This window comes from Acanthopagrus latus, chromosome 11 (genome assembly GCF_904848185.1).
Source record: "Acanthopagrus latus isolate v.2019 chromosome 11, fAcaLat1.1, whole genome shotgun sequence".
NCBI classification, from domain to species: domain Eukaryota; kingdom Metazoa; phylum Chordata; class Actinopteri; order Spariformes; family Sparidae; genus Acanthopagrus; species Acanthopagrus latus.
In genome coordinates, this window is record NC_051049.1 from 14270821 (window position 1) to 14286047 (window position 15227).

The window sequence follows — 15227 nt, forward strand, 5'->3', positions numbered from 1 at the left end:
ATACAACATACAAAGCTGATGTTGTAACACTTCAAAACTCCCTCAAGCATCTTTTCTTCGAATTACTTTCTTTTGTTTGTATACCTGGGATAGGTATCTGTATCTGGCAAAAATACTGGACAAATTAAAATATCTTATAACGGTTCTGGATGTAAAAATGACGACAATTGAGGGAAGAGAGTATGTTCGTCTCTATAATGGTCAGGGGATTCATCCAATGGGCACCTAAATGCTTGCATCAAATCTCATGTCAATCCATCCAGTAGCTGTGGAGATATTTTAGTCTGGACTAAAAGACCGACACTGCTATTGAGCTGTGGCACTAAAAGCAAAGGCATCTGGTCATGGCCTTTCCCCATGCTCAGCTTCCAGCAGACTGCAACAAGAACCCTGGACCACAAACCAATGAACCCGCCGGCTATACCAGTGGGTCAATAATGAGGCGTGTGCTTGGTGTGTAAGGAATGAAAAACAAGGACTGTAAACAAGCAATTTTCGAACTTCAGCTGTGAGCAACGGAGCTGGTCAGATGCTTTATGGCTGTCCAGCGGCACAGCCAGTGGGCTCCGGTCAGGCTGTGGTCAGAGAGAAATGAAGATCACACACAGCGTGTCTGAGTCTGTAAACACTCCTGCAGAGAACTGAACCAACACAGATCAACGTGGCACAGATCACCGTTGATGCACCCACACAAACACACACACACACACACACACACACACACACACACACACACACACACACAGTGGCTACAGCAGAGAGAGAGGGGTGGTGCCTTCATCTTTCATCTGTAACCACTGAAGCCAAAGCATTTACAGGACACATCACTGGTGAAGTATTACATAAATTATTGATCTGACCTCCCTCGATATGTCTCCACTGTGCAGATTTTTATGTACATGTGCGTGTGTGTGTATGTTGTCAGCCAGCACTACAGCTGAGGGACTACAACAGACATCATGTCAGGTCATGGAGAGACTATGAAATTCCTCCTGAAAAATATGAGAGGGGTGCCACACTTTCTGTAAAAACCAGCGTACGGCTCTGATGTGAAGCAAATAAATCTGAGTGCAGATCCGATGTATTTGCGCTGACACCTTAACGGTTTCTTTGGAAAAGCTCCAAGCTGAAAATGTTTTAATGATGGTGCTGTAGCTGCTCCACCTCACATCAAGAACTTGGTCCGAAGCCAAGTTGGCAAAAAGCTAAAACACAACACAATGCATTTACATGAATGTGTAGAAATGGGGTCAGGAGAAAAAAGCACAACGAAAAGTTTACTACTTACACTTATTTACTCTTTAAGGAGAATGTTAAGACTGTAGAGCTGTTGCTATTGTACCATTACTGAGCTGAGCCACTTTGCTCTCATTCATCCTCTGTCCCTTTACTGTCAGAGTGTGCTGGCGGAGCTGAGGAGTGTGTAACAGCCCCTTGGTCAGAGGAGTTACTCAAAGCAGGAGACGATAAACACCCAGATGCCAGCGTAACACTGCACCTAGGGGAATGGAAATCAGAGCAAATCAAGGAACTCGTGATTCATGGCATGAACCCTACACATACGAACACACAATCTACATGGCACAAAATGGCTACCAGTTGTTACTGTACAATACAATAAAAATCATCCTGGGTGAAGAGCCTCATTCAAAGTGCTGTCACTTGGAAACTCAGTCAGGATTCTGCTCTGGCTCAGCTTCCAAGTTCAGCCTAATGACTCATGGATTTAGCATATGCTGCCATTAGTTTAACAACTACTCTAACTGCCTTGAATATCTGGCTGGCAAAAATTCAAATGAACCACATCCCCTACACAGCCAGCAGCTCTTCCTTTTCACCGTCTCTCTCTTAACTTCATCTGACAACGTTCTGGAAAAGGGGGTCCTGATAATGAGGGTCTTACTTGGGGTCTGGATAATTATGACACAGCACCAAGAAAATGCAACCAAGCTGGATGGTTTGCGGCTGTACAAAAACATATTTTAAACATTTCAATTGGCAGAACTCTCAAATTCTAATGGGCTACATTTTAGTGCAATGTTGTGCACAATGTTTATACCGTGTATGAGAAATTGGGAACATTTCCAATAATTGGCACTAAGAAAAAAATCATCCTCATTACTTTCTCAAGGGAGGTCACATTTTCGTGGGTTGTTAGGTTTTTGAGGGTTGCTGGTTTGTCAGCAGGATTACTGCACGAAAATTAGCTGGAGGATTGGTCTTGGCCAAGAATAGACCCCATTAACCTTTGGTGCAGATCCAAATATAGGGCCACATTTTTTTACACTGTCTTGTCAGGGAATAATAGATGGATACTGATGAAAAAAAAAACCAGCCGTAATAAGGTGGCTAGTATTTATGAGTACAATTTGATTACAAATCCGATCCCAAAATATAACAGATTTTTATAAAAAAAATGTATTTGATATTGGTTTAATTTTTATTGAATGAAAGGGGACTGCTGGGCCTTGGCGGAGGTATGCACTCTGTTGAGTGCCATTCGCGTTTTTGCATACAGTAAACACAAAAACACACAGCATCAAGTTCAAATAGAGACCAATACATCTTTTGAGCTCTCCTCTATTTATGACTCACGTCGAGTCCTGAAGCCGGTGAAATGCCTGATTGAGTCAGCCTGATTACTGTCATTATGGCCGTGTTAATGCCAACTCTAAACACTGTTATTTCATCAAGCACTTCCGAATGGGAGTCTTTCTCTAGATCGCCACATGCCAAATGCAACAAAAGTACTCACATACACAAACACATGTATCTGCAAATACACAAACAACACAACACACAAACTGCTAAAAGCAGAACAAGATGCCAGAATTAGGTGCCTCAGTGTCTTAATTTACAAAGAGCAGCGTTTGCTGTTTAAACATGTCTCTCAAATGGAGTCTTGTATAGTGTTTTTTTTTTTCAGAAGATCCCCACTGGAGGCCAATAAAAATATAGGACTTGTCAGTGGCTCATTGAGGTTGTGTTGCTCTTTGCTATACATATTACAAAGCATTCAGAAGACAACAACAAACATAGTGATGGTCTTGTTATTCTTAGGGTTGAGAGGGTTACTTTATCAATCTGTTAAAAATGTGGTCAGTAACCTTATTCCAATATTTTAGGTTAGGTCCTGTACAATATTAAAGTAACGTGACTTATTACTTTATGAATTCTGGATTTCTTCAAATTAAGAAAAGAGAAAATACATTTTCACGGCATGGAAACAATTTGACTCTGTGGCTATAGGGTTGTTTGACTTCTGAGTTGTGCACATGGTAGGTCAAATAATGAAATTTGGTCTGACTACTGCTTGCCACTACAGAAACCTCAGGAAATTATCAAGATATCAAGAACCATCCTCTGGGTGTCGTGAATTTTCCACACCAGAATGCCATGGCAATCTGGAGAGCGGTTGTTGAGATATCTTGCTACAGACTAAACTGAGCCAAGGGAGGAACTAAGTGATCGACTGATTGATATTACCAAGTTTGAGATCTGCTGACAGCTGGGCAAGGACTCAGATTCAATTTTCATAACCTATTACTCTGGCTGAGTCTGAAATCACACTCATTTCCTTCGAAAAACAAAAGCAGGTGCACACTTTGGCTCAGGTGCAACATCTCATTTTCCATCCTCCTGTCAGGTCGCTGTGGGCTTGCTGCTAAATGGCCCTGAGATGCCGATGTTCATGGTCGTAACGCATCCTGACTCACTCTGGTCTTTGTCCTCTCAGCAGCAGAAGTGGAGCTTTGTCATGTAGTGTTGTAATAATTGCACTGGGCTGAGAGTAGTACCATGACTAAGTATCTCTACAACCACATCAACACTTCTGTCACATAGACTTAAATACCAAATGCAAATTAAAACCTCATACCTCAAATTACTCCTCTTATTCCTAATTCACAGTTTGTCTCATCCCCACTCATCTCTTCCTCTGCACTCACTGCACCTCATCCGTGTCCTATCTAACCTGCCACTTTCCCTCTACCATCACGCTCCCCTCTGTCACTTAAGCTATAGACATAGCTTAGCATGGGATGTGGTATCCTGTTCCTGTGGTGAGGAAGGAGGGAGGGGGCACAGAGGGTGCCAGTGCCACAAGAGGTGAAGCCCCAGCTTCAGCAGGGAAACAGAGGGGGGCGTCACCGCTATAATCAGCTGGAAATTCCGCGCCACGGGACAGGAAACCAGTGAATACACACACACACGCACACAGGCACACACACACGGCACACACACGTGCACACACACACGGGCACATATACTTACATGCATTCACGTGGTAGAGCATGTGAATGAGCACATGCAGTAAACTTACAGTATGCTGTTAATAACTGAATGAGCATGAAACTTTGTCAGATCCTCGGAAGGATGCTCACCCGAAGCAAAAGTTTGGGTCCCATTTGAATGAACACTTTTGACATTTTGGAAAATACTTAGACATAGTAATGGCATCTCAGTCATGTTCAACACTAGAAGAATGCTATCACTGGACAACACACACAAAAAAAGTGTTACCCAAATCTAAACCCACTGTGTTTGGGGACGACTGCTTTGAAGTCTCTGTTGGTATTGTGGCTGTCACCTTCTTGTTTTTTTAGGAGCCAGAAATGACCATATGGACAAGAGGGCTGAGAACTGAACCCTCAGACTGAGAACCTGACGGCCACACCATGGTAGCGACTTGACGATCACAAGGTGGCATCCTAAAGCACATTCACATACGCGCAGCTGTCTCTGAACTTTGAAAGCATCTGAAAACAGTAGTGAAGAAAACTTTGGTGCTGTAGATTACATTTGGGATAAGGTTCAGAATAATTTAGTAGGTAGAAGAAGGAGCAAGCCAAGGTTCTGTATTTATATCAGCCTCATACTCACTCCCACTCCTTGCGTCGTGCCTGAGGTGTGCTTTGAATTTTATGAGCCTGGTGGGCTTTGACGATGTCCTTCTGCTCGATCAGGCCACCCCGGCGTCTCTTGATCACATTGGGACTGACCGCCAAATCTCCATCCACCCCCAGCATTCCCCCTCCAACTTCAAACGTTGACCCAACATCAAGAGACAGGCCAAGACGGTTTGGATGTAGAAGAGGAGCTTGGCCAGACATGTGTGGGAGGTAGAGGGTGTCATAGCTGGTCGAGAGACTTTGGGGCTCCAGGAGGGAGTGGGACTCTGAAAACAGGCTCGAGCCTCGGGCCAGTCCTGCGCGATGCTTCTGCCAGTTCTCACAGTCCACTGGGGACGAGGGAAGGACGTGGTGCCTTGGGGTGCTGCTACCGCACATTGTCCCAATGCCCAGACCAACCACTGGACACTCCGGCCCCACTGGGGCTCTAGGTAGTCCCAAAGCATTGTGGTCCCCTGTCAGAGACTGAGAGCTGACTGAAGAGGAGCCCAGTTCCAGCATGGTGAGAAGGCTGCCCGGGATCTCAGCATAGTGCTGCAGCAAGGAGAGAGGAAATGAAAACACCAAGTGAGAGACACATAGTATTAATGTGTAAACTGTAAATGACATCAAAGATTTACACAGCAGTTGACTGTGTGCAGCTGCTCTTCAGTATAGTTTCATTTAACAGAGGCAGAGGCCGCACTCATTTTCAAACTCGGCCTTCATCTTGATCTCAACTGCAAGTACTGAAGACCTCATCTGTGGAGGTCCCTGCTAGAATACATGACAGCAGGCTTATGAATGTGTGCCAGAGGAGTAAAGTGGGAGCACGACCCCCCCTACTTCTGGGACAGCACACAGGTGACTATATTCTGATGTAGCTGTTCTTGTTCTCCAGGTGTTTGGAGAGGGCAGTGGATAAGGCATCCTCTGTGGAATTTGTATGGTTCTGAAAGCATACTAGGGAGTGCCTGTATCTGTGGTGACTGCTCAACACATCCAATGTTGCTATGAGCTCTTTGGATTCATTGTAGATTCAAACCTTGTCAAAAAGTAAAAACAATGTTGTTTTTTCTTCATATGGAGCCTTCAGGAGCTGATTCTGACAACACACAGATGGACCAATGGAGGTTCGAGTTGGTTTGTAGTGCACAGACCAGACAGTTTAATAGCACTTAGATGCTGTTTATGTGATCCTTTTCATGTGGGTTCCCAGTACGGGAATGGCAGTGGAAAATAACCAAACAAAGATAATTAGGTAGTCTGTTATTTCTAACACATTTCAAGTGTACTGTAAAACTGTCTACAGATACTAACATTGTTGTGAACTGACCAGACACAGACTGTAGCTTTGTGTTTCACCCATGGAGCAGATTTGATGGAGCAACATCATTCACATGCAGGTACAGTCACTCAGTTTTATGCTTGGGTGTTGTATTACGGCTACTTCGGTCAAAATCTTGTAAAGATGTAGCGTCTGTGTCAGTATGAATTTGATCAGCTAACCCTTCAAGGCATTTTGCCAGTGGCCCAACAACTCTGACTGTCTTTAGTCAGTTTAAAATATTACCTCTGAGCATCAGAACCAATTAGATCAGCTGTAATGCAGCCCTCAAAACAAATAATCATATAATACTGCCAGTGCTGTGCTTAATGGTGCAATTAGGAAGAGGGAAGAGGAAGAGATGGAGTAATTTTTGTAAACACTTGTTCTGTTCTCGAAGAGGAGTCTAGTTTTGAGTATGTGCTAAGGAAGACATGCACACAATACATCTTAATGCTTGACATGCTGCAAAGCACTTCTCCTGCTGCAGCTTTATGGAGCTCTCACCGTTTTAGTTAGCCGAATGATAGATTTGGGGTTTTACAGTCCCTCTGAGGGAATCAGTTGTGCAGCAAATAATTTGCGTGGTGAGGATACTGAGCAGCATAAAAGAGGATGCTGTGGAATTGTATAGAGCATGTAAGATTAAAGGGTAAAAGCTATTTAGCCATCTTGATCTTAAAATCCATCAGACTGCTGTAAGCACCCTGAGAGCCTTTAATTAGACTGCTGTCGATAAGTGAACAAACTGCTATAAATGAACTACTAATGGCCAGAGATCCTCTTTAGTGGATGATGTGATGTCATCACCTGTGCAAGAAGCAGCACCTCCTTGATTTCAAGAGGTCGCCGCTAATACCTCCACATATCAGCATTTTTGCACGAACAGATGCAACTGAATTATCGTGCTTGATGAACCCTTAGGGCGAAAAGCTGCAAAACCAAAGTTCATATGAGAAACCTTTTTCTTGGGACATTGTTTACTAGAGCACAAATAAAACAGCAACAGTTTGATTAATTAAATTCATGAGGCAGAAAGTGAAAATTTGGGATAAAACAAATAATAACTGAAACGTAATCATCAAACTTTTCCTGAGGCAACGGTGGTATGGCTCAGCTCATTAGAGCTAAAATAAGCGAGCCATCTGGTCACACTGCTGATCTAAGTGTTCCGCTGAGCTGCTTCACCCACATCAAGTGTCCAAAAACAATAAATACAAGCTCCACTGAGGACATTTTAAAAAGAAAAAATGTAAAGCAAAATGATGTAGAAATCTGCATTTGATGCAATCTGGCGCCCCCCACAGTGCCCGAGTGTAACACCACTGTGGTAAATTGAAATACAGTCACTCTGTAACAATTTGCCATATGTAATGCAAGTACTCACTATAAACAAAACTCATTACGTTATAGTAAAGACACATCTTGAAAACTGGTATGTTGACGTAAAAATGTATGAGTTTCTTACATGTAGAAAAAAGTGATGGGAGGCGGAGTGGCTGACACAGAGACACCATTCACCCTGCTACAAGACACTGTACCATCAACATGATTCTGAAGCCGATATTTTCAGCCAAAAAAGGCACATCGTGTTGCTTTAATTTACTAATTTTAATCACAAATTTTTTTTCGGGTGCACTTTAGTATAAAAGAAATTGGCTCAGCAGGGAAACATCACACTACTATGCTTCTTACAACTTTCATCTGAGCTCATTTCTTTTCTTTATTTTTACAGAACATTGGTTTGCTTTTTTATGTGATTTAACAACATGTATATAATAGACATTACAATCACACATATGACAAAACTATCACAACCAAGTGAGGACACTCACTAATTATTGTAGTTGGAGTAAACGATTTTTAACAAATATAACAAGAAGATTAAGTGGAAGGGAGAATTTATAATAGCAATAATGATGATGAAGGAGACCAATAAAACAGAGCAGATAAACATTGATTAAAAAAGAAAATCAATACATTCATAGAATACATAAAAGAAAAAACAAACAAATGCAATCTATGGTAACAAGAGACGAACAATGAGACAGTCAGACAGTAGTTGTTAAAACAGGTTTAATACCTGGATTAGGTTAATTTCCACCCCTGCCAAAGTTGTTTATAATTATTTCTTTTTATCATAACATTTATGGTCCTGGCTGATTTGAATGGCATACCCTGCAATACATCAATTAATTACAAATAAATCCTTAAAGCACACTTGCACAGCATTTCTTTTTAAGACAAACAATTAGTGATGTTTGTATAGCTTCTGATTGACATGCTCATTGTCTCTCTGGAGGGTGTATTGTGTATATACGGTTGAAATAACAATGCTGCTGAATATGAGCTCCCAACAGAGAAGGAAAACACCTGCTCTGCCCTCTTCTTCCTCTCCCCATGGTTTACTGAGCACTCTTAAATGTTGCCCTTAGAGTGAAACTCATTCAGAGAAGGCCAGCGAAATATAGAGAAGTGAATATATACAACAATTGTCCATTATGGGAGTCCTGGCAGGATGAGCTCTGTCTGAGAAATGGCAGGAGAACCAGCATTGATCCAGTGCTTACTGAACCCATTTTGCAAATTATGTTTTCAGACTGGCTGAACAGGAATGCCAACACGATTAGCTGATATATAGGGGTGTTTGAGTACAGACCATGGCCATGACACTGCCAGAAAAAGAGCCCAGCCATAACATGAAGACAACTGAATTGTATCAGAAGGGTGCCATATTCACAATCGACTGAAATGGAATAGGCTGGTATAAATATTTAAACACCAAAACCAATCCACAGGACTATAAAGGAGACAAAGTACATATCTTTAGACAAATATGGTTAGGAAAGACTTGAAAAATAGGCCTCTGATGGAAGATTAAAGTAACTAAAACAGACACCGCGACTGTGTATTGCCACAAGGCTGCTCTTTGCGTCAATCCAGGTCTTATCAGCAAACAACCTGCACACTCGGATCATCTATGTTGCATTTACGTAAAGGTCATTTAGACTGTGCTTATGTGTGCATACCATATTTAACCTACAGTATATTCAATACTGAGGCACTTCATTGACCTGTTTATGGTCGTCTCCCATCTGCTAGTGAGATCGACACAATGAGATAAGAACAATAGATATAAACTGAACCTTGTGTGATGAGTTTAGATCCTGTTTGGGTCACACACAAGGTAGAATTTGTTACTCACAGTTACACTTGACTTGTATCTAAATGCTTTATTTATGTTGTGGTCATTGGTGGTTTCATAAATAGATATTTTGTTTATGGCACATACTTTATTTACTCTACTTTAGGCACACATCTCTATCTCCATTTTCTTTAGTACTACGTGTATATGCCAAAGTAGATAAGCATATATGCTAGTTGTCACATTTCATGTATGCAATTTTTTGTTATTTTTATATTTGAGTACTTTATTTGGAGTACATTTATTCTTTCTCTGTTTAAATCTCGTTTGCATCCACGGAGTGAAAGTGTGAAAGTTTCTATTCTAGAAGGAGCAGCTGTATCCTACATGGATCTGATTATTCACACACACACACACACACACACACACACACACACACACACACACACACACACACACACATACATATATACACATATATACATATATTACCCATTTTTTCACATTCTTGCCTACGTACACCATACCAACATAATTGTCCTGCTTATTCTTGACTGCTATGTCTATTCCTTTGTATGTACATCAAGAGAAAATGACTCATAGTCCTTGTATGATTACTCATAGTTGGCCGAAAAGGCAGACTCACTTTCTATTCATCTGAACTTAAGAAATTACACTTTTCTTCTCAAGAGTTAGGTAAGAAAATCCCTCATGCCTGTCTGTTAAATATGAAATATATACTATAATATACTGGAAACTCCCAGCAACTCCAAAGGTGATAAAATTCATCTTCCAGCACCTTTCAAACTCATAAACAAGTTGTATCTGGTCTACATGGCCTTTAGAGGTGCTGGTAGGATGGACTTTTTTAAAGACCTTTATTATTCTCCAGCAGGTAATGTCTAGCTGTCCCTTAAATATTGTCGTGAAAAAAAATAGAAAAGACTGCATGTATCGTCGAGATTCATCACACCGAGTCTGTAATTCTTCAGACAATTAGCAACTCTCAAACTTCAACGGTGAGAATTTCCCCACAGCAGGTATGAGAAGAATCATTGTTAGGTGAAAATAACAGCTCATATTTTTTAAAAACCTTCACCCTCCCTCATACAATCATTATCACAACAATTAGTGCAACCAGACTGAACCCACCAGTCCAAAGACCTTCACCACAGATCTCTAAAAAACACCCACACTTCACATCATCAAGGCTCAGCTACTTTCTCTGTGGCTGCTCAGACACAATTATCAAAACCACGCTGCCATGGAAATTGACTGTGGTTTGATATACTTCCCCTTATTAGCTTTTAAGAGACTGGTTGTTGATTAGCTTTAGTCACCAAGCTTTTATACTGCTATTATCTGAAATTGTTCTCAAACATCTAATGTGTCAGTCACAGCTGTGTGGTGTCTTTCCCTTTACTTAGGCCGCATAAAAGCCGTCGATGAATGTGAGTCATTGACTAAATCTGAATCACAATATTAGAGGGGCCAAGTTGCTTGGACAGCCAGGTGTCTGGAAGGTTACTAATGAGGAATGAAGAGGAGGCTGAGGCAGGCGAGGAAGCTTTTCACACCTGCTGCCCCCAGCAGCCCACGCAACTGCCTGATTTCACATCGTATCTCGCTTTCAACCCGGACGTCAACCAGCTGAATCGCCAAACATGTGTCAGGATGTGTTATGTCACCTGAACCTCCTCTAATGGCCAATGAGTTTGAAAGGAGTTCAGGCGTAAAATGTGAGCCAGCTGAAAAAAACTGTCATGTTTGTACAAGGCGCATGAGATTCAGCTGCACGGTTAGGAGAGCTGCTTAAAGGGAACACATCTTTTTTTTTTTTACACATAAAAGTGGGTTTACAATCGGCGTACTACCGCTTCATATGTGAAAAAAGTAGTTTAAAGCCTTTTTTGGCTCCAGAGAAAGCTGCATGTAATCTGAAAAAGTGTCTCCAGTGATGTCACTGAGTGGCTTAGTTGAATTGTGGGTAATGTAGGCACCAGATTTTGAAAAGGATGTGTGGATTAAAGAAAAGCTATCTGTTGTTCTGCTGTATCGATTTAAATCACTTTTTTTAAAGCTGTCCACCATTAGTCTAACAGTGTTATAGTAGTGCAATGCTTGACCAGTAGGATTTTCCAAACCTTTTGCCTACATTACCCACAACACAACTGTGACACTGAACGATATCCCCAGAGGCATCTCTGGAGCCACAAACGACTTCATACCTCGCACGACTTGGGAACCAAGTCAGTGTTCTTTTTCTATTTACCAACAATATTTCCTAAAGTTGTCTTCAATTTGGTCCTTCATTAGAAAAGAAAATTCACAAAAATGACGATGACGACAATAAATATATTAGAAATATTTTTTTCGTTAACTAAGGAATGTTTTCTATGTATGATGAGGACAAAGGACAATATTCTGTGCATACATATGGCACAAGTGAGTCAAATGTATGGAATTCAATCTTTTTTTTTTGGTTGCTGTGAGTTATTTTGCAAAATGAACTGTAAAGACAGATCATCCAGGAAAAACATTAAGACATGCAGTACATGAATGTGCAAATGTCCCCTGTATGACAAGTCTAATTTTCTCTTGCCCAGCTAGCGTTTTACTTTGAGCAATGACTCTCTCAAAATACAACGGCTGCAAATTACCATTCTGTATTATATAGAGTGCATTAGGCAGTGCCAGCATCTATATTTTTAAATTTACAACTTTCTATTACACACCATGGTGCATTTAAAGCGACCAAATGGGAGCAACAAATATGCAGATGTATAGCATGTGATAGAATAATGTATATAAAGCTTATCTGGATTCAGCGTCAAGGCTCAACAAACAAAGAGACAAAAAACTTGGATGATATTTCCACACACTAGAGTTTTGGGGTTTTTTTTAACTGCTAATTATCATGCGGCACCTGCACTCTTCCAGATCACCATGGTGGAGAGGAGGTCGTGTGGCTCGGGCAACACGTGGCCATGCCTAGGCCTGCTCTGTGGTCTCCTGGATCCACACTATTTATATATATTATAATCTGTATCAGATATTCTGTCAATGCGAATCAAATTGAGAGTCTAAGGACAGAGGATGTCATTCACAGTACAGATTGTAAAGCCCGTGATTTTAAGGCTATACAAATAAAATTGATTTGATTTGATTTGAGTCAGACTAACAAGACCACATCTAGAGCAGTAACTCTCAATCCCGTTCCTGGTGGCTCCCCGTCCTGCATGTTGGAGATGTGTCCCTGCTCTGACAAACCTCATTCTGAAGAATGGGCTGTTATCAGGCTACGGCAGAACTTGATGACAAACTGATTATTTGAATCTAGGATCTAGAGGGAAAGAGCGCATACAAGCACATGGCCAATGCCAACATGCTGATGTATAGGAGATTTACCACTGTAATTCATTTTGCAGGTGTTTGCTCATGCACCAAAGTGTGGGACAAATTAAATTTTGATGCGAGGACGGCACTAGAGACGGATTTAAAGGGAAACTTTGATTTTAAAATTTGAAGTTGCCCCTCATGAAAGAAAGATGAAAAGAAAGAAAGAAGCAAGCCTTTATGTCCAATCACACTGTCAATGGTTGAGTTGTATTGTGGGCCAAAATGTTTGACAAAATAATGTGTGAAATCTGTGTAGTATCTTTTTTTCTCCTCGTTCTCTTTCCCTTCGTCTTAATAATTGTATCTTTCTCCTTTGAATGGATGGAGGTAGCCCTTCTGAGAGATTTTGCACCAGTCCATCACATCTTTTGTCATGTCTGTGTACTCAATTGTGTATTATCTCTATGAATGTAAACCAAGAAAAGCAACGACAAAATAGTATCAAACAAAAGAGGTCTGAGTCCAATAGTGCAACAGGAGAACAATGCTAAATCAATGGAGAACTTTTTCAATGGGATCAGTAAAGTTATTACAGTTTATCCGGAGAGAAATATAAATATCTGTGCCAAATTTAATGGCAATTCGTTAACTTGATGAGACATTTCACTTTTGAGATCATAAATGTCATTATGATACATTGCTTGGGAACCATGAATGAGCGAGGTCATGCAAATGTTTCATCTAGTCATTAAGATAATCCAGTCAGAACCAAAATATCAAGGTAACAAGCAAATAACAAAATGTCAACACCTGTACTCTGACTATCGAGCATAAACTCATTCGGCTCCTCCTATGTCTCATCCAAAACTGACGCACATGTTTTTTTTCCAAAGCACTGAGTATTTGCAAGAGTGCATCCCCCACCGACACAATAATAACTGATGAAGGATAAAAGGATAACAGCTAAACCAGAAAACAAGTTTCCACTGCACCTCTCCAGCACAGTGTATTCCACCCACGGCCACGTCCTTCTATTGTTTCCTCTATTATTACCTCATCTTGTCTTGATCTGGAAAAAATGTGAATGTATTTAATGGCACAGACAACCTACACATTGTCCACACAGATGTAACACTTTCTGAAGATGTGAAAGGGGAATACAGAGCATGTTTTGCTTGTCGTGTACGCTGAAAACTCCCTTTTGTCCTATTTTTCCTTCCTATTATTATTATTTTTTTTTATTTTTATCTGCATATGTTCCGATGTATTTATGTCACATGTACTTCTTCATATTCTTTATATCCATTTTTCATGCTTTTTTGCTATCATTTTGCACATTTCATTCTATTTGCTTAATAGAAAGTATAATTGTACAATGTTGCGTCAATCTTATATTCATTCCATCATTCTTTGTTGTGTCCTTCCACTATGACACGTTATTCTGCAACAACAGTCGACCTTCTCGATGGAGTTTATTAAAATTTCATACTATAATTATGTATTATTCCATTTACGCTGAATGGCCTCGGTTTGAATAGATTGACTAGTTTAATCAAGCCTGAGTCACAGTGGACATACACGGTAACTCAACTAGTGGATTAGTTTGCAGTGTTATCGCTCACATTTGGCTTTGTAATGGACATGAACTGAATATTGTAAACCTATTTTTTTCTGCTTTGTGTTTTTTTATTATTTATTTTGTCAGTCATCAGGCCTTTTTGTCTTTAACTGCAGCCAGGTAAACCATGGCCGCAGCCTTCAGATGATGAAAAAAACACTTCTCAAAGGGATCCTACTGCTGTGATGACCTTCCAGGAAAGACCATTACTCAACACAGCTGACACATCAGATCAGTAATGATCAACACTTCTAATAGACCCATCACACTGTTGTGTCACTGGAAGGTAAAGTAACCTCATGGGGAACAGCTGGAAGGTAGGGAGCTGTAATAAGGTGGTAGATGACGCATAACCTCAGCCCAGTGCTGTAATGATCATTTTATAATATGATACTGAAACATGCCAGAGAATGTGTGGAAGTAATACAAGAAAATAACACAAGTGGAAATATCTAGTACTCAGTGCAAAGCAGGGTAAAAGCCATTAGAAAGCATCAATCATCTGCTTCTGTTTGTTTTTCAGGTCTTGAATTTGGTGTTGTTGAAATAGTGGACTATTTTTCAAATAAGAGGGCTTTGGGGGAACAAGTAGGTGAAAATATACAGTACACTCTGATGTGTGAACCTCTCATAAAATTTCAAAGATGTTTAGATGTTTGATAATAAAGGAGGCAAGGAAAGATGTCTAACTTCAACCTTGTAGTTCATAAAATTTAATAACGTATTGTTTCTTTCTGTGAAAAGTAATTGTCAGAGAATAAAGTCCTAAAGAAAATCCGGGCTGAGGTGAAACAACCCACTGTTTGAAAATTACACAAAACATATAAATTAATGAACCCCAATTTTACTGGCTCTGAGATATATGTGAGAAATACGGTGGTATATATCTACTGTGAAGCAGGGAATCTC

The 15227-nt window shown here is 40.5% G+C and overlaps 1 protein-coding gene across 6 annotated transcripts in view; it reads right to left on the reverse strand.

Annotated features, from left to right (window-relative positions):
• The window catches only part of LOC119028470 (voltage-dependent R-type calcium channel subunit alpha-1E), a 105515-nt gene that overhangs the window by 86540 nt on the left and 3748 nt on the right, over nt 1–15227 (reverse strand). For all 6 annotated transcript variants that reach the window (XM_037114500.1, XM_037114499.1, XM_037114496.1 and 3 more), the window contains exon 2: nt 4882–5444. In XM_037114500.1, the coding sequence (XP_036970395.1) occupies nt 4882–5411 (530 nt within the window). In that variant the 5' untranslated portion in view covers nt 5412–5444. The remainder of the gene's footprint in view (nt 1–4881; nt 5445–15227) is intronic.